The sequence below is a fragment of the Lycium barbarum genome, chromosome 5, assembly GCF_019175385.1.
Source record: "Lycium barbarum isolate Lr01 chromosome 5, ASM1917538v2, whole genome shotgun sequence".
In the NCBI taxonomy this organism is placed as follows: Eukaryota; Viridiplantae; Streptophyta; class Magnoliopsida; order Solanales; family Solanaceae; genus Lycium; species Lycium barbarum.
This window is the reverse complement of record NC_083341.1, coordinates 124,049,995-124,070,996: the sequence shown is the minus strand read 5'-3', so window position 1 is coordinate 124,070,996 and position 21,002 is coordinate 124,049,995. Positions and strand designations below refer to the sequence as shown.

The 21,002-nt window shown below is 35.0% G+C and overlaps 1 protein-coding gene across 1 annotated transcript; it reads right to left on the bottom strand.

The window, feature by feature from the left end:
* Positions 1 to 13,355: 13,355 nt before the first annotated feature.
* LOC132641373 (potassium transporter 6-like) lies at positions 13,356 to 20,793 on the bottom strand. Its single transcript, XM_060358342.1, has 8 exons — positions 20,320 to 20,793; positions 19,743 to 20,232; positions 18,913 to 18,966; positions 16,368 to 16,628; positions 16,202 to 16,254; positions 15,270 to 15,396; positions 14,925 to 15,179; positions 13,356 to 14,547 (listed from the first exon to the last, which is right to left on the bottom strand). The coding sequence occupies exons 1-8, from the start codon at positions 20,356 to 20,358 to the stop codon at positions 13,487 to 13,489; spliced, it is 2,340 nt and encodes a 779-aa protein (XP_060214325.1). The 5' UTR covers positions 20,359 to 20,793; the 3' UTR covers positions 13,356 to 13,486.
* Between the last annotated feature and the right edge of the window lie 209 nt (positions 20,794 to 21,002).

Here is a 21,002-nt window from a genome sequence, read left to right as displayed (position 1 = left end):
GAGAGTGGTCGAACAGCTAGGGCTGCTTGGTCAGATCGTACCAGCAACCCGGGTACTCAGCGGGTTCAACATGGCAAGCGAAACCACAAAAGGGGAGATCTCGCTGCCCGTGAACGTTGGAGGCTCCATTCAACAAACTTTGTTCTACGTGATCGAAGGGGATATGAAGTACAACGCATTATTGGGCAGACCTTGGATACATAGCATGAGGGCAGTGCCTTCAACGCTGCATCAGTTGCTGAAATTCCCCACCCTAGAGGGGGTGAAAACCATCCACGGTGAGCAACCCGCAGCAAAGGAAATGTTCGCTGTGGAGGAATCAACGCCCCGGTCCAGGGAGTCGGCTCACGAAGAAAGGGGTGTAACCGGAGGGGAAGCCCCCCAATAGCAATCAAAGTATCCCCTGTCTGAAACGGAGGAAGGCTTTTCGACCTCAAGGTCTTTGTTGAAATTAAACTTGGCCGGTATGATATCCGATGCCGTGGGCTCGAATTTAACCGGGGAAGCAGGCTCGGCTCCCGAGGACGATATCAATGGGGCATCATGGGAAGTCGATTCGGACATCCTGAAAGTGTGAAAGAAAGAAGGCCGAAGAGAGGGATCTAAGAAGAACGAAGGAATTAGTGGTTCGATAAAGGGCAGAATTGAAACAGCAACGCTCGAACAAAGGATACTCGACAGCAGCAGTGATGAAGTTGACTCCTATGCACACGATATGAAGCAACAGGTCAATAGGGAGACCAGATTTGAAGTTGGTTGTGTGTTGAGCAAGAAGAAAGAACAACACAGAATTGAAGTAGGGTTAAAGAAGAGGCAAAAACGAGAAAATGGCAAAATGAAGGGGTAGAAGGCCTTATATAGGCATGTTAGGGGAGGAACGGCTCCCAAGGACGGCCAATCAGGTGGCGCCACGTGCCCCATCATTAATTTGAAGCGACTCGAAACGACGTGAAAAAGGCGATTGACAGAAGCGGACCACCAGGGTTGAGACACGTGGCAGGTAAAAGGCATGCGTTACGCGCTCGTTCCCGCCAAAATACGAAGGTGAGGTCGGGATGAGAGAGCCACCGGTTCAGAAACTTATCCACTCCCCGTTACTCCGATAGATCGGGGATCCGGGGAGTGTAGGGGCTATCTGTATACGGTGGAAACCGGATATGAGCCAGAACGGTGATAAGGTAAATTGGTGATGGGAAAGGAGCGAGAACATACCAGATGTTGTTCAGTCCTACCCGGGGAGGACATCTGTACCGGAGCCAAACGAGTCTGTCTTCTCCGCCATCGAAACGGCCAAGTCTGCTGATCCGAGCGTCTGTAGCCGTTGCCCCGAATAGCCGTTTAACCGAATAGCCGTTTGGCCGGGTGGCCGTTGGTCCGCGTAACCGTCGCATGCGGATCCCGCACCAGTGGCGTGCTGTCACAGTCAACTACCTACCATGCGTGTATCAGACGGCACCGTCAGTCTAATCCCACCAAATCCGTGCAGGGCTGTCAGTGTCATGATTATTTTATTAGTCTTCACTTGTGAGAGATCTAGAGGGTGGCACTATAAATAGGGCATGTCCTCCTTCCTTATGGTGGTTGGTTCATACATTTTCTCCAAGAACTCTTGTAATAGAATAGCTTATATATACAATCCTTCCTTCAATTTCTGATCCTGCCACGACCGTTTTGTTCATGTTTTTTAGCGTATTTAATCCATCAAGCATTCTACGCTATTCCTAAGCATTTGTTTTCGTAAGCAAACCGCCATCGTTAGCTATTTCATTAAAGAACTCTTGCACATATATTTTCTCTACCTCATATATATATAAATTAAGATCCAAGCACATATCTTATACCCGCTTACAAATTCAATTGATTATCCAATTTCGGGGTAAACACTCTTCCTCTCTCTTCTTCTTCTTCTTCTTCTTCTTCTTCTTCTTAGTTGTTGTACAACAGTAATATTTTTTGAATTTATAGCAATTGAAGTATAATACTTTGAAGAAATGGCCTTGAATTTAGAATGTGAAAAGTGAATTTAAATCAAGTGGTTGTTATTGAAAATATTGGAGAATCACCATTGTTAAAAAATAAGCTTGTTAGATTTGTTGTTGTTTTGACAAATTAATTATTGAAGTTTGTTCTTTATGATATTTGGAACTTAATTTTTAAAGTTGAGCTCATTTTAATAGATTTGAGTGTTGAATTGTAAAAATTCAAAAAACTGCAAAATATTGCTTGAACTTCGTAAAAATGTCCGAAGTTGGCCTTGGCGAGAAAAGCCAAACTTCTAGCAAAAAGGTCGAAGTTTTCCAAACTTTAGACACAAAATTTTACAACTTCAATCCCATATATCTGAAATTATTTTCGAAGTGGATAAATTTGTAAAATAAACTTAACTTGGCCTACAACTTAATTAGTGTTTCCAAAATTGGATATTTGTGTGGTTCGCCCATTAAAATGGGGGTCATTTGCAATTTTGCAACTATTTTGTGCTAGTCTAATTTTCGCCACTTTAATCAAACAATTTTTTCGCGGGGCATAAATTTATATTTCGAGATAATTAAGCTCAATGGCCATTCGGTTATCTAGTATATTATATTTGGCCCAATTATTAGTTTATTACTTGGTTTAGCCTTTTTAGCCCAAACGAGTAGGCCTGTTGATCTCGGAAGCAGAGTCCCCCCTCTGGACGTAGGATTACGAATATACATAAACACTGAAGATCTCTAGAAACTTGTATAAATTCATAATTGAGCCGTTACCTAACACTTTATTAATAATGAAACAATAAAGGTAACTAAATACTTTCTTTATTCAGTGGCATGTTATTCACGAACTAGGAGTCTATGATCACAATACTTTCTTTATTCAGTGGCGATTGAAACAACATTCTCTTTTCATTTTTTTTTTTTTTTGGTTAGTAGTGGTACTGGTAATTCTGATGGCCCAAGTACTGCACTAGTACAATGTGGTAACATATTAATGTAAGGGCACTGCAATATGTCTAAAGTTGAATTTACGATACATCTGTAGCAGTTTGGGTGGAATGGAAAAAACGACACAAATCCATTGATCATAACCGTTCTTTTCCATTAGAGGCATTCAAATGAAATGTTATTAATTATTTGTTTTCTGGAGTTCCAAACCGATTTGAGCTCGAGCCGCTGAAGAATTATTGATGGAGAAGGCGTTCTGGTTCACCTTTGATTAAGGGAAAAGGGTCAAAAATGCTCCTCTACTTTGAAAAAAGGGCTAAAAATATCCTCCATTATAAATTTTGGTAAAAAATACTCATCCCGTTATTAAAGTTTTCAATTATACCTCTGTTTTAACGAAAATTTCCAACATAACCCGAAATTAATTTTTAAATCTGGCCCAACTAAATAAAAAGCGCACGGGTGTTGGTCGCATATGAGTTTTTTTTATGTAGTAGGGTCGGGTTTAAATGGAGCAGGTTTAAAAATGAAATCGGATTATGTTGGGAATTTCCGTTAAGACAGGGAGGGGTATATTTGAAAATTTTAATGACGTGAGGGGTATTTTTTTATCCAAATTTGTAATAGAGGATATTTTTAGCCCATTTCCCAAAGTAGAGGACATTTTTGACCCTTTTCCCTTTTTTATATAACAGTGTGGATATGTTGTTTATACACTATTTATACGTGGTTATAGAGAACATATACACAGTAATTAACTGAACAGACACATTATGTATACATCAATGATACAATATTTGCAGCAACAGAAGTATTCCAATGCCAAGAAGAGAAGTTTGTGCAACCCAAATATAAACTTATATCACCCCAAAACATTATTTGTTATGAGGTGCAAAAATTAAAGACCAACACCAAATAAGAGCAAATGACCCAAATTCAACACCACTCACCCCTTTATGGCCACTCATTCTTGTAAATCACCGATCTGTGACTTGAGTTGTAACTTTGGCTTTTATTTTAAGGTGTAGAAGAAATTGCACGTTTTGCTATTCAAATGGGTTGATCTTTAATTTTTGTCCTTCAAATAGGCTGGTCTTTAACTTTTCTTTTCTTATTAAAATCGAATTTATACCTAGCGAAGCATAAATTTTTAAAGAACACGGAACATATTTTGTGAGATATTATAATACAAAAATATAAACTTACATATAACGAAAAAGTTATTTGTTATGAGGTACCAAAATTAAAAGCCAACACAAAATAGGAGCAAAAGAACAAATGACCCAAATGGGGCAGCATTCAGGCCCAAAAAGATAATTTGTTTGCACGGATTGCCCTTCTTTTGGGTAGTCTTTAAATTTTGCTTCTCATATTTGTGATCTTTAAGTTTTGTCTTTCGCTTAGATACCTGAGGTTTTGAATTTGAATCCCCGCTCAGGAATAAAATAAAAAAATAATTTCGGAAGACAGGGCTAGGGGGAGTGTATGCCTGATTCGGCATACAATCCTTAAGCAAAAACTAAAATTATATTTTTTTTTATTTTTTTTATTTTTACTTTTCAAGATAAACTTTTAGTTATGCCTTAAGGAAAAGTTTTGCCTTATGGGGCATACTTTTAGTTATGCCTTAACTAAAAGTGTGCCCCATAAGATATAACTAAAATTATGCCCTATAAGGCGAAACTTTTTCTTAAGGCATAACTAAAAGTTTGTTTTATAAGGTCTATGCCTTAAGGAAAAATTCTGCCTTATGGGGCATACTTTTGGTTATGCTTTAATTAAAAGTTTGCCCCATAAGACATAGTTCCTTAAGGAAAAGTTTTGTCCCATAAGGCATAACTAAACTATGCCTTGAGAAAAAGTTATATCCCCTCCGGCATAACTTTAGTTTTTTCTTAAAGACTTTATGCCGGATCCGGCATACACTCCCCCAGCCCTGCCTTAGGAATTTTCATTTTATTTTATGCCTGAGCAGGAGTTTGAATTCAGAACCTCAGATATCCAAGGAAAAGGCAAATCTTAAAAGACCACAAATATGAGGGGCAAAATTTAAAGACCACAAATATGGGAGACAAAATTTAAAGACCACCCCAAAAGAAGGGTAGGTATCGATATTACCTTTTTTTTTTTTTTCCTCCTTCCAAACAAATAAAAATGATTGAAATTTTTCTATTTGGAATCGTGTTAGGTCTAATTCCTATTATTTTAGCTGAATTGTTGTAACTGCATATTTAGGATATAGGCGTGGTGATCAGTTGACCTTTGATTAATTAAGTCTCTTTTTTATTGGCCTCCTCCTTTGTTTAATTCACCGGCACACGAGGTGAAATTCCTATTGTTCGAATTGCCCCAAAAAGACCTGCAGTTAAGTATTGCAAATTTCTTCACAATTCTATTCAGGAAAAATACATCTTTGGTACAGCAGAAAGTATTCTCAATACCAAGAAGTGAAGTTTGTGCAAACCCTAATGGAAACTGAGGAAGATGAATCCTCTCATCAACACCCAAAAAGGTTCAAACCCACAAACCATACTGAAATTCCATCAACTTCAATCTTGGCAGACCCTAACTTACCAAAAGATCTCCTTATATCAATACTTGCAAGATTTCCAGTTAAATATGTCCTACAGTTAAAAGTGTGTTTCTAAAAAATGGTCTGCTTTGATCTCTTGTCCTGAGTTTGTCGTGGCCCATCTTAGCTTCTCTGCTGAGGATTCCACACGCCATAGACTTCTGTTGAATTTAACGAAACACAATCTTAAACATTGTTCTGTTACTTCTTTATTTTATGATTCTGTTAACTGAGGCTTTTGACATGGATTATCCCATGAAAGACCCCGGTAAGTCTGTTTGGATTGTAGGTTCTGCTAATGGGTTGATTTGTTATTGTATTGTGGGTTATGTTGATTGCTTGGTTCTGTGGAATCCGTCAACTAGAAAGTTTAAGCGAGTGCCTCACTTTATGCCGGCATATATGCATATTTACGGTGTCAATTATGGTTTTGGATATGATGAGGCTCGTGATGATTATAAGGTAGTGGCTATTTCCTGTCAAATCAGCAAACGCAAAGGTGATGCCAAAATATATACTGTTTAAAGAGTGATTCTTGGAGAACACTTGATGATTTCCGAGGTGGGCCTATCAGCTATAGTTCGGGCAAGTTGGTGAATGGTAGTGGTGGCAACCGGTTGGAACCGGAACCGGTTATGGAACCGGTTAGAAAACCGGCCGGTTCCGGTTCCAAAACCGGAACCGCCTAACCGGTTCCGGTTTAACCGGTTCCGGTTTACCGGTTTTAAACCTCAAACCGGAACCGGTCCGGTTTGGAGTGATTAAAATCTATTTTTTTTTTTGTTTTTTGTATTATATATATATATATTATAGTATTTATTTGTATATTGTAGCTATATTTTCATATGTTATACAACTTTATAATTAAAGTTTAAATATTTACTGACTAACAGCCTAACAGTAAGTCAGCAATACAGAATAGTGCTTTTCGTATACATATATATGTATAACTTACATATACTTATATATAAATATGTACTATATACTATATATACTTATATATATGTATAACTTAATATATATACTATACATACTTATATATATGTACTATATACTATATATACTTATATATATATGTATAACTTATTATATATAATATATACTTAATATATATGTACTATATACTTATATATATGTATAACTTAATATATATACTTATATATATGTATAACTTAATATATATACTATATATACTTAATATATATGTACTATATACTCTATATACTTATATATATGTATAACTTAATATAATATGTACTATATACTATATATAGGTATAGCTTAATATATATATATATATATATATATATATATATATATATATATATATATATATAGATATAACTTAATATATATACTATATATACATATCTACTATATATACAATATATACTTAATATATATACTAAATATATGCATAACTTAATATATATACTATATATATGTATATATGTGTACTATATACTATATATAGGTATAGCTTAATATATATATATATAGGTATAACTTAATATATATACTATATATACATATCTACTATATATACAATATATACTTAATATATATACTATATATACAATATATACTTAATATATATACTATATATATATATATATAACTTAATATATATACTATATATATGTATAACTTAATATATATACTATATATACATATCTACTATATATACAATATATACTTAATATATATACTATATATACAATATATACTTAATATATATACTATATATATGTATAACTTAATATATATACTATATATATATATATATAACTTAATATATATACTATATATATGTATAACTTAATATATATACTATATATACAATATATACTTAATATATATACTATATATATGTATAACTTAATATATATACTAAATATATGCATAACTTAATATATATATATATATATATATATATATATATATATATATATATATATATATATATATATATATATATAAGTATAACTTAATATATATACTATGTATACATATCTACTATATATACAATATATACTTAATATATATACTATTTTTTTTTTTAATTTTAACCGGTTTAACCGGTCCGGTTCCGGTTTAACCGGTTTAACCGGTTCCGGTTAAAAAAAAATTGGAACCGGACCGGTAAATTAATATCCGATTAACCGGAACCGGTTAACCGGTATAACCGGTTCCGGTTCCCGTTCCGGTTTAACCGGTTCCGGTTACCGGTTAAACCGGTTACAGTTTAACCGGTTGACACCCTTAGTGAGAGGGTTCGAATCCCTCTCTTTCCGTTGATGACTTGATTTTTTTTTCAATTTTCGAAATCCTTTGTTCTTATTCTTAGTTAAATGTGTGGAATAGACCAAACCCTAAGAAAATTGGAAAATCAAGCAAGGAAAAACCTTTTTTATTTTATTCTTCACGTCCAGGATTACGTCCGGGATCATTAGATAGGAATCCAAAGATGAAGAGAGAAACAAAAAATATTCAAAAAAGCATAGGCCTCCGGCAATTTGCCAAAGAAAAAACTACTCGAATAAAGGGTCGAATTAAGACAGATACCGATCAAACTAAAGGTATTAAGCATAACAGACTTTTTGTTCTTGGAGATAATTGCATTTTGATTGAGTTATTGATATAAGGAAAAGGAAAGTAAGTAAGGTAAACAAAAAATCCTTCTTTTTCTTTGAACCCACCCAATCAAAAATCCTCCTTTTCTCAAAGGAGAATTGAAAAAATCATATTTTCATACAATATCTTAATTGAATTATATGTAATGATCAATAAATTAAGTTGAATTCTATATCTACACATACCAAAAACATAGCAAAATCCTAGTACCAATCTAATCTATTCTATAGATATTTGGACTAGAGTTGACAAACAAACAAAACCAGCAATATACTTTATTAGTATCGAATAGAAATCTAAATGGGGCGTGGCCAAGTGGTAAGGCAACGGGTTTTGGTCCCGCTATTCGGAGGTTCGAATCCTTCCGTCCCAGAACATATATATATTCTATGAGAATATAGATTGCTTTTTTATCAATGTTCTGTTTAAAATCGAAATGTTAGCTGGAATGTGGTTAAGGAGCAAAAACTTGACTTAATCTGGACTTGTTTGGCTTTGTGCCTAGACAGCTCGCATTTCGTAAAAATAAAAAAGACTAGGATACCCCCTTCTTTTCTTTTGATTTATGCTGCATCAGTCCCATAGAATGGGGTAGATAGGAGTTAATCAGTAATGGGAAGGCGTTCATTTCAATATCTATAAACGGTGACAATTGCTCAGTCTATTTGATCGAATTGATAGATACGAAAACCTCCCTATTCTTTGGATTTTATCAATCAGATGAAAAAAAAAAAAGAATAAGAATGAAAATCTTACCTTACATTAATCTTTTTTTATCCATCTCATAAAAAAATTGGATTTGTTGTTTGGTGTATTTATCTATTTTAAATCATTGAAATCGTTGATGATTCAATTAAAAAAAAGATAAGTCTTTTTTCCTAAGATGATCAAAATTTCTTCAAATAATGATGTCGAAAGATAAATCGTTTTAATCATTCCTTAGAAGCTGAATCTTTGCTATTTGAAGAAGTATGAAATAGGTCAATCTCTTCTATTGAGTCACGTGAAGATGCAGAATAAAAAAGAACTCATTTATTCGTCTTATTTATTAGTATTTATATATATATATTAATTAATATGTTAGACAAATTAATATTATTGATGGGGTCTTACTAAGACTTCTTCAGAAAAATCTTTATCCACCTATATCTATAGTATATAGATATAGAAAATACTATAGATTATGGTGTTTATACATCAGCCCAACCAATGACTATTCATGATTCCATAATTGAATCAATTCCATACCGGTTCTTAGAGGAATGTTATGGTAAAACTTCGTTTGAAACGATGTGGTAGAAAGCAACGTGCGACTTGAAGGACACGATCCGTTGTGGATTTGTACATCCACCATTTTATGTAGGAATGAAGGTGCTCTTGGCTCGACATCATTGGTAATGTAAAGAGTCCATGATGGAGCTCGAGTAGAAAGTATTAATTTATTTCTCGGGGCAAAGGTCTAGGGTTAATGCCAATCAATAAAAAAATTGGAACAACTTCGTAAATATATCTTCGGTATGGAAATCTAAAGAATCCAATTCGAGCAAGTTTCCAATTCCAAAATTTCTTGGAATTGATCAAACTTTTTCGATCCAAAGTGTTTCACCCGGGAATCCATCGTCTGTAGGATTCTTTCATAGAAATCGCAAAAAGGGTATGTTGCTGCCATTTTGAAAGGATTAAAAAGCACCGAAGTAATGTCTAAACCCAATGATTAAAAATAAAAGAAAGATAAAGGATCCCAGAACAAGGAAACACCTTTTTAATTGTCTTAATAACTGGATCAGACTGAAGAATCCAAAGCTTCACTGGGTTACTACTCCTGTTGATGATTGGGGCATCATGTCCATTGATTTGGTTGATGAGAAATGTAGGAAGGTGGAGCTGCCCTGCTTTGAAGAAAAAAATTCTTTTGAAGTTGGAGTGTTGGGAAGTGATGTATCTGTGACCTGTAATTATCAGAGAAATAATCAGATAATTCAAGCTGATGTGTGATTATGAAAGAGCATGGGTTTAAGGAGTCTTGGACACAACTTTACACCATTAAAAATCCTATCTATTTTCCTTCTCCAGCCCTTTGCATGTCAAATGAAGGTGAATTATTGGCTGTGCTTAAATCAACTTTAATGATATACAATTCAAAGGATGACTTAATAAGATATCCAAAGGTTACTAATGCTGATGGCAGTCTTGCGGCAGAACTGTACATTGAAAGCCTAGTTTGTCCGGTTTAAAAAACGAACCAATGTCACAACATTAAAGGCTGCAAAACCTCAGGTAAATGACAATTATGTAGCTAACAACTTGTAAGTGTTTGCTTTATACATTTTCTGTGTTGTTCAATTCTACTTCTTTTGTGAAATATAAAAGAATACATTGCTTATCTAAGTGTCATCTTTACACCACATCTACTTAGATATGTTGGTTGTCCTTTTTGGTGTTGCATATTTTCGAGGAACAACAACTTTTTTAGTTGTAGTGTTTGGTGGCTTCTGCATTCTACGTAAATGAAATTGTACTTTTTTTCTCCTTTTAAGCAGTGTTTAAGCGTACATGTTGTGCCACTAGACTGAGTAAGAGTGATGAGCACTAAGGTGAATGTGAATACGACGATAACAATTAGCATATATAGTCCTTGCATGGTCATTTTCTTGGTCTAGGGCTTCCTTAATGATTGTTTTTAGTGACACTTAATGAAGAGGCAGAGGAATCACTGAAATTATGGAATAACAGTTAAGGTCTTAAATATCATCAATTTTGGGTTTTTTCCTTGCTGCTAATAGCTTACTGTTATTTTTTCGTCTCTATCTTCTAATTTTATTAGTTATTTGATCAATCAAAAAGCTTAATCTTCTTTCACTTTGGTGATACCATTGACTTGCGCAAAAGTTGGTTGAAGGAGGTGCTTGATGTTGTTGATGATTTTACTACTTGATTAAAAGAAATTGAGAATGAATACTCCCACTATACTACAACGACTTGGTTTTTACTACTTGATAAAATAAAAAGAATTGGGTTGAAGGAGAAGGTAACTTTATATTCGCATAAAAAACTCATCATTTAAAAGTGATGAGGTCGGAAGTTACAACCCACAGTGCGCAGATGATATCTTCAAAAAACTAAAAACCTTTACAATTGCCCCATGAAATCAACTAAAGCTTCTACATCCCCACCGTATCTTGCTTACACCAAAAATAAAGTAGGCTAAGCCATTTCATCTTGATCTTCTGAATGCTGCTGTTCTTCCCTTGCATTTCTTTCTTTCCATAATGTCCACCAAAAGCATGCTGGAACAATCTTCGACCAATCCTCCTCAGCCCCTCTTCTGCCAATTCCTTTCCAGTTGCTCAGCATTTCAAAAGTAGTCTGGGGCATTACCCAACTCAAACCAAGTATACACGAGAACATGTTCCACGGATTTATAGCTATTTTACAATGCAAGAATAAATGACCATTGATCTCTGCATTTTGATCACACATGGAAAACCTTGAGCAAATTTGTACACCTCTTCTTTGTAACACTTCATGAGTTAAACAGGCTCTTATGATCACCAGCCATGTAAATTTAACAAGAGACTTGGTGAGGGATATTGACTTTCCAAATTAATTTCCAAGGCCAAATTACTGTCAGTGACTGGTTATTAATCATCTTCCGGTAGCAAGATTTTATTGTGAAAACTCCCCTGCTATGCAGACTCTTCTCAGGAACCAAATGCCTGAGAAGAGTTTAGTAGCTGGAGAAAACTTGCTACTCTACCAACCTCCCAACCATTTAAGGCTCTTCTGAAAATTTGGTTCCATCCTTGAGGACTCCACATCTGTGAGACGGTGGCATTTTTTTAGGCGTATGATGTATAGCTCTGGGAAGAGAGCTTTGAGCTTGTCTTCTCCTAACCATCTCCCACTTTAGCTGCTATGATCTTCATTATATAAGGTTCTTATTCACTAATCATTCTCTCCATTTTCCCAAGCTTCGACTTGGATGCATGACATGTGTCCGGTTTAAATTTCAATTGCCCAGATTTGCTTAGCTGAACAACTAGTCTGACCATTGTTGAGATGGTAGATATTAGTATATTACCATCATTCTAGGAGACAAACTCTCTAATTTTTGTAAGAAATCCTTATTTTCCAAAATTTTGTATCATTTTGGGTTGAGCATAGGCACAGTATGAAATGCTGATTTGCAGTGTCCAAAGCTCTCTGAAACTTACATCTTTCTTTTCACTTCATCTTTTTCCCCTTTGTAGATAGGAAAATCAATTTCTTTGTCTTTTTGAATCTATACACTCCTGAGTTGTTTTTTCATTTTCTTTAACCTACTTTGCTTCCTTTTATTCAACTGCCGTGAAATCTTGATCACCTCTTGATGTAGGAAGCAATGGCATCTCTTCATCCTCACAAGTTTTAAATTACCATGCCTTCTTTATACAGAAAAAAAAAAAAAAAACTTTTTTAGGTTTTTCTTGGTTATGTCTCCGTATGAATTGAACTTTGGCAAACTAACCTTTAGGGGTCTAAACTGGTATTTAGCTCATAAATTGTCTTTTCAATAAGAAAAACTTATACTCAAATATCGTGTATGATTGCAGGTTGCTGTGCTGAATCATTCATGTGTACAAGGAAGCAAACTAACTGATGCTTTGGCAAACAAATCCACTATTACTACTACCACTATAACTACTTTTATTAATTGCAGTCTATCTACTACCAATGTTATGAACAAATGTCTCTACTTGCTTTAATAGTAACCAGGAGGGCCTAGCATGTTATAATACCCCTCCAAATGTTGTTGTTTATCAGGTCACTAAGGACTCTTCAGGTACTTCGTTTTGTAGAAGAGTCATGGATTGTAAACAACTATTATGCAACGCGATTATATATAATGCTATTTGTTTAAGCAAAACCGAAAGGGAAAAAAAAGGAAGATAAGTTAATATTGATTCCACCTTGCTCTTGGGTTTTGTATTGACATACTATTGGTGTCAAGAAAGAGACCATTGTTCCCCTCCGAACTTTAGAATGTGCATGCAAATTCCGTGTTATTTCATGCAAGTCCTATTTGAAAATTAAACATCTCCATCATGCCTCCTCCAACAAATTCCTTTACCTTTTCTTGCTATTGTACGACACATAATGAAAGCAGCATGAAAAGGTAGAAAAAGTTCTATTTTTTATTTCTAATCAAGCTTTAACTGAAAAAGACTAGATAGTATACAAGAATATGGGTTGTTAATGGTAGATATTTCTCATTCTCAATCATCGTAAAGGTTAATGATTTCTCTTCTATTCATACAAAAGCTACAAACACATGTACAATATTCATTATTTGTTTTTTTTTTCCTGTATACAAAAATCATACATCGTAAACCATTCCTACCTCTAAAGTAGAAGCATGAGGTACACTTAAAGTGTAGGTAGTTGGTCTACTGTTCCTTCTCAAAAAGTCATATCCAAAATTTATAACTATTTTCTTAAATAAGCTAGATCCTTGTTTGGCTCTTACATATGAATGTCCCAAAATGTAAGCTATGCCTGCTTCCCTTGCCTCCATCAATTCCCTCAACTCCTCTTGTGCACCTCTATCAATCTTGGGAGATTCTGGTATGACAAACCTCACCCTTTTCTTAGGCTTGGTTACTCGTGGAGAAAGTATTTCTCTTCGTTCTGATGTTCCAACTAATTCAGCACTTACATCCTCATCCTCACAAAGTTGAACTCCTGATATATGAGTTGAAGGGGTACCAACAACAGTCAGGTCCTCGAAATCCTTTCTAGTATCTTCACCGTTAACATTCAACCCCGTCCTTCCTGTTCTTATAAACTCAGCTATGCTACACACAAGATCATTCTCAAACTCTGAATCATCTTTATGAGCATCGCGATAACCATACCTGACAATGCACCTGTATATTCGGTATTCTCTTGGACCAATGTGTCCAACGAGGAACCGCTCCTCGTGTTTAACATGAGGAACCGGGACAGATTTGACACAAAGGAATACTAAGACCTGGTGAAATGCTGGAAGATTGGCAACAAAATGTGAGAAGATTGCTGGTATTCCGGATACGAGCTCAGTGTGTATGAGGCCAATGCCACGAACCCGTACAATGCCTAGGCTGGGACCAAGACCGAGTAGCCACTCAATAGAGACCTTATTTTGGTCGTCAAATTCGTATTTCTTTAAAGAGCCATAGTGCCAAATGCACATTATTATCATGAAAGTAAAGGCCATTGCAATGGGCACCCATGCTCCTTCCAAAAATTTAATCAGAGAAGCTGAGAAATATAAGGCCTCAATCGTCCCAAAGAATATCACGAAGCAGAGTGCAAGCAGTACACTCTTGCGCCAGCACAAAACGATCACCAATGACATCAAACAAGTCGTAACCAGCATGACAGTTATGACTGCCAAACCTGATACAAAGCAAAAATAGGGATGTTGATTAGTAATGAATAATCATTCAGCATGGACAAACGACCTTTCTTTATGAGATCCTTGTATCCACTGTACAAACAAGTCCGAAATGAATTTCGAAAGAGTATACAAATGTTTATGCTGTTGTTGTTGCTGTATACACTGTTTATGCAGGAGAAAGAGAAAAAGGTACAGAGAAAGTTGGTCTCCCATGGAGGAGGGAACAGATCCAATACGTAATTTTATTTTAGGACAGAAGTAAGTGTAAAGAGAGTTGTGACAGAGACTATAAACTTTAACAGTTGATCTAGGAAGGTTAAATGATTTCGACAAATCAAACTTTTACTCTCCCTTATTCATATCATTACATCCATACCTGAAGCATTGCCCATCCTTTTGGTGTCTCTGAAGCCAATAGTAACAGCCAAGCACAGTAGCATTAAGGTCCAATTGATCTCTGGAATATAAATCTGTCCATGTATTTTTGATGACGTATTCACTATTTTAACTTTAGGAAAGCAACCCAAAGAGGAGCATTGTTTAATAATTGAAAAGGTTCCAGTGATGATGGCTTGGCTCCCCACCACAGCAGCAAGTATAGCAATCACCAGAACAGGCAACCTTAGTTTTTCTGAAACAACAATTTGACATGACCTTCATAAGCTGAATTTTCCCACCACTATTACTTTTTCCACTATAAAAGCAACTAGGAAATACATACCTGGTACAGAAACATAGAAGCCAATACGATAGCTTTCATTTTCAATAACATGATGCTGTGAAAGATAAGCAGCTTGTCCCATATATGCGAGAATCAGTGATGGATAAACCATGAAGGTAAAAGCAATCTGCAAAAGGGAAAATAGTCTCTTACACAATTTGGAGGGTGTATAAGGTGCATTGTGTGTATCTTTGTATAGTATAACCGTCTCATTTAAAACCTTAATATTAGAGACGGTTCATTTTTAATATTTATTTTAGGTCTTCAACACATCCTATTACGTGTGAGCCAATTAACTTTTCTTAGGCCGGACAAGTGGAAAATATTTTCAGTGAAGTGGTAGTGAGACTTGAAATTAGAATCTCTATATGAGAAGGTTCATTCTACTATCTATTTTAGGTCCTCAATGACTTTAGCCGCCTTTGATTAACATTTACGCAACCTTCTACTTATTTCAATGAGCCAATTGGGCTAAATTCAAACAAGCAAGAAAAGAAAGGGACCACTGTCACATTTACTGCTTCTCATTTTTGCTTATATTGAATTATATATGCACCCTGTCATTTAGATATTAGTTGGATATAAAGCAGTTGAGACAAAGAGGAAAATAGAGCTATTTGAAATTATTTGTGACATCCTCAAGAGAAATTAACATGATCATCATCAAATTTCACCATTAATGATGACTAATGCGTCAATATTTACATGTGAAATCGCATATAGACCAATCAAACATTGCTTTTTTCAATATTTACATGTCAATATTTACTGATGGATCCGAAAACCAATATTCAGTAAATCTTTTAATTCCTGAAGATATCTCCAGAGTTGGGCGCTATAGATGCTTCAAATTTTGCAAGTCATTCAGATAAAAACTGTTAAGCTTATTCAAATACGCAGAACAGGAAATAGCATGACGAATGAATATCTACCTGTATTGACAACTGGGAGAAGTGTCCTAGATCAGCAAACATTGCTTCTGAACCTGAAAGAATATATTTGTGTATCTGATAATCATGGTACCAAAAGAAGAGCAGTAGATAAACTATTTTGCTTGAGAGGTAAATAATCAGAAAACAATCGACAACTATATCTTACCTGTTATGCACAGGAGGATCCCTCCCAAGGACATCCAGCCTCCTGTTTGAGTTTTTTTCAGGAACTTGTACATGTAATATGGAGACAGTGCTCGATACACATGACGGTCCCATTGTACTATATTATATAACCCAATAACACTGATACACATAAGCCATGTAACGACAACAGGTGCAAACAAAAATCCAACCCTGTGTGTGCCATAATGCTGAAGGGCAAACAAGGCTATCAGTATGACACAAGTAAGTGGAACTTCTACATCTGCAAATGACATATTTTAGAGATAGCATGTCATTTTGAGCATAGGGATCAAAAATTAAATGGTACATTGAATGATCCACACAATTTTAAATAGAATAAAGAAGTCGAAGAAAAAGAAAAGAAAGAAAATGGAGTAAGCTAATTTCCAATATCACACAAATAGACATGTTCAAAAGGTCCCAAAAAAAAAAAAAAATTACCCTTCTGATCCTAAAGTCTTTAAGTTGCCTCTTTTCTTTTGTGTTTGAGCATAGGGATCAAAAATTAAATGGTACGTTGAATGATCCACACAATTTTAAATAGAATAAAGAAGTCGAAGAAAAAGAAAAGAAAGAAAATGGAGTAAGCTAATTTCCAATATCACTCAAATAGACATGTTCAAAAGGTCCTAAAAATAAAATGTTACCCTTCTGATCCTAAAGTCTTTAAGTTGCCTCTTTTCTTTTGTGTAAGATAATTGCCAATTTTGTTTGGTACGCGTTACATTAAAGAATCTTCAAATAGTAGGAAGAGAATTCAAGATGTTTCTTCATGATTATGTAGGCTGAAAACGTATTGGAATAGACATTTTAAGCTATAAAGATCTTGAATGCAATATGAAAAAGAAAGATCTGGCCAAAGACTATTCATGAACTGATTAAATAACCAGCAGTCAGCAAAGAAGTGATGGACAGTTGAGAAGATATTTGTTCCTCGTTTAAATTTATGGTTGTAGGGAAATTGGACCATTCTGAGTGCATTTGTGTATCTATAAAATGACACTGCTGTCCAGGTCAAGCAGAGAAATCAAATCAATTGGCCAAAGCTGAGTTTTTGTTGTTGTAATAATGTTAGTTGATCTTAATGATTTCCCATCTACCATCAATAAATTTTGTGGCCACGAAATGAATGAGACAAGAGACATTAGTCACGTTCAAAAAAAATTGGAGAGGGATATTAAGTTCCCTATATCCCTCAGGGTCTGAGGATATATCCGGCTATACTTTGCCAACATCTAAGATTGCTCCAAACTTAATGAAAAAATCTTTTTTTTTCTCCTAAATTCATGGCTGTCATTTGGAATCACAGAATCATTTGGGTAGACCTGAGTTTGGAGAATATACAGGACGCTGAAAGAAATAAACTAAAACTAAATATTGATTGGCTGATCATTTTGCATTTACATATATGCTTGCATATTTGAACGTTTAATTGTTGATATCGGATTCTCCTCCTTAATGGGGAGTCGTGCCGTTTGGTCGCATTTGCTCCAATCAGATGAAATATATCATCTATGGACATGTCAATTGGCATATGATAAGATCACCAAGGGTTTCAAGAAGTTGGGAAATCTGTTTGAGTTCATATGTCTTTCAAAACGTGCATTATGGAAATAGTATTTGTGCTTTATTATCTTTGACTTCAAATTCTGTGGTTTTAGGAAAAGTCAAACCATTGATTAAGAGAAAACTATCTTATTTATTTCTCTTATTCGCAGGATTAGCTAAAACTGTTTAAATTTTAATTGAAGGTCATCATCAAGTTTTGTCTTTGTGAAAAGCTACAGCACATGTTTCATGAAGACCTAAAGGTCAAAAAACATAATCACTATTAACATACATTTCCCTTCGAGGCAGTGTTGTGAAAGGCGCTCGCCTTATGCCTTTTGGCGTGAGGCGTGGCAAGGCGAGCCTGCCTCGCCATGGACAGCCAAGGCGTGGCATTTCCTAAAAGGCGAGGCTATGGCAACATGGAAACTAAGGCGAGGCTATGGCGTATGGCGACTAAGGCGTCGCCTTTTGATTTTTTATTTTTTTTTAAATGTTGGCTTGACTTTTTTAAAACAGAACAGAATAAAGAGACAATATAATGCTAACACTCTTGTGGTTGTAGAATTTGGAGATCTTGAAGAAGAATAGATGTTGCTTCGTTATAATTTGGTTAATGCTAACACTCAGGGACCTTATGACTTATTAACTATCTAGTTGGATACTTTTAGACTTTAGCATCAACTATCAACTATCTACTTTTAATTTTTCAATTGAAATATTTGCTAGTATTTTGTGAGTATTTGAGTTTTTGGGTATTTATATATGCATATTTAATATTTTAATTTTTTGTGTTAATTCTCGCCTCACTTCTAAAAGGCGCTCGCCACGCCACGCCTCGCCATGAGGCGTGAGGCAAGCCCTTGTTGCCACACCTCGCCTTTCGCCATCCTAAACACTGCTTCAAGGTTAAGCAGCTCAAGAAACAACATAGTATAACATAATGATCTCACAGAAAATGATTAGATATAACTTACATTTGTGATGTTCTTTTCCCATAGCAAGTTCAATGCCAGAGACTGCTGAGAAAACTGCACAAAGTCCACAAAAGGTGAATGATGTCAGAAACTAACAAACACCATAAAATTCCAAACTTTGGGTCAACCAATCAACCATACGACAATCCCAAGTCAGTTGAAGCCGGTTATATCTTATATGAATTATTTATACTATTCCGTTCTATTCAGGTCCACTAAGGCAATATTTACATGTCTACCAAGGCATAGTTCTCTAAATCCAACAAATTATTCCTACAGGGGTAACTAGTTCAATCCTAGGTACTAGATATCGCCTATGCCAATCCGTTGCTTCTATTGTGTTCTATTAACAACCAGAAATAAAAAATAAAAAATCATATATAAGTTATAGGCTGTTTTCCGAGTTCCAGGGAGAATTGTCTCGCGCCTCTAGGTAAAGACGAAAGCGTAGACAACGGCTAGGGTGAATTGCCACCATGAACTAAGGATTGGAAGGGTTAAGGATAGAGTTTCTTTTTCATTTTCTTTAGGGGTAGGTGGCAAAAATGATAAGTAAAAAAGCCATAAAAACTAGTGCAGTAGCAATAAATGCAAGAATATTTATCTCATCAATTTTTTCAGTTTGCAATAACTTGGGAATTAATCTCACAAAAAGTTGAAAAATCTTTGGCTGCATAACAAATTCGAGTCAAGGGTTCGGAGCAGAATTGGTCATTCAAACTTGAGAACTAGAGAGGACATTGGCATAAAAGAAATATACAGACACTAAAACAATTCAAAACTCGGGGAGGGTCAAAAATCACATGTCTACAGTTGCCGTTTTCACATACCTGAAAGAGCAGGTGTGAGGATGCCATCTCCAATAACCATACAAGCTCCAATTAAAGCCAATACAAGCAGAAATCTTTGCAAAACTCTATATCTCTCCAAAGTTGATTTAAGTGTGGCCCCAAAAGTAGTTGGAGCAGGACTAATAATATTATCTTTCTTGTAATTTGATAAGTCTTCATCTGCTAACTGGCAACTAGGCAATGAATTAACTTTGGCATGTCTACAAAGTAGTGAATACAAAGCAAATGTTCCACCTTCACCATTATCATCAGCTTTAAGTACAATGAACACATACTTCAATAAAGGAACCAAAGTCAATGTCCAAAACACAAATGATAAAACACCATAGATTTCTTCATTACTCTCTGAATGTGTAATATCTTCAGCAAAAGTACTCTTATACACATACAAAGGTGATGTACTCAAATCTCCATAAACAACTCCCAAACTTTGATATGCCAATGTCAATATTGCCCTCCAAGATTCTTTCTGCAAACACAAAAACTTTATCAAAATGATAATTGATTCTCATCAAGATTTCTAAAAGTACCTAATGAACTAAACTTTAACAATTACCTTAACACGATTCTGATTAACCCCGGTCTCCAGATCCATAGCAAGTGCTTTTTACAACCTTAAAGACTCCATTTTTACAGAAAATTCAAGAATGTCAACTAAGACCCCTTACCTTTCAAGAAAGTACAAAAAACAACACAAACTACAAAAATTAGAATAAAGATTCATATAATGGAAGAATATAATGGTGGTAGCTGTAGTAGGAATATAGTTGAAGGTGTGGGGGGTTGAGGGGGGTGGGGTGGTTACAATATGTAAAAATGTAGTTGAACAGCTTAAAGAGAAAACATATAACACTCAAAGACACAGAGATATTACTCTAAACAAAGATAGAGAAAGATGTAAGAAAACTGGGAATCTGAGGAGGAGTGTAAGAGAATATTTTGGTCATCACACTTGCACAAATTTTGGAAGAGTTATTTTAGAAAGATATTAGGAGTATTTTGTATTTATATGATTTCTCTTCCTTTTTTTCTTTTTTTTTTTTTTTTTTTTGGGTTTATGAGAAATGAAAGGAAAAAAAAAAAAAGTGAGATATAGTTTATTAATGTTATCATTATTTGTACGTTTCCTTTTCAATAGGCCCTGGGGGGAGTTGAAACCTGGCGGTTTCTGCGAGGGTGGGTTTAGCTTCTGATAGCTTTTTTTTTTTTTTTTTTGATTGTTAATTCTAGTATGCAATT

What these genes read in the sequence shown, in the direction of transcription:
- LOC132641373 (XM_060358342.1), bottom strand. Translation starts at nt 20,358, where the DNA reads ATGGATCTGGAGACCGGGGTTAATCAGAATCGTGTTAAG. An exon ending in GGGAAAAGAACATCACAAAT is followed by an intron (nt 16,629 to 18,912) that starts GTAAGTTATATC and finishes TGTCATTTGCAG; the next exon opens with ATGTAGAAGTTCCACTTACT. An exon ending in GATCCTCCTGTGCATAACAG is followed by an intron (nt 16,255 to 16,367) that starts GTAAGATATAGT and finishes ATATTCTTTCAG; the next exon opens with GTTCAGAAGCAATGTTTGCT.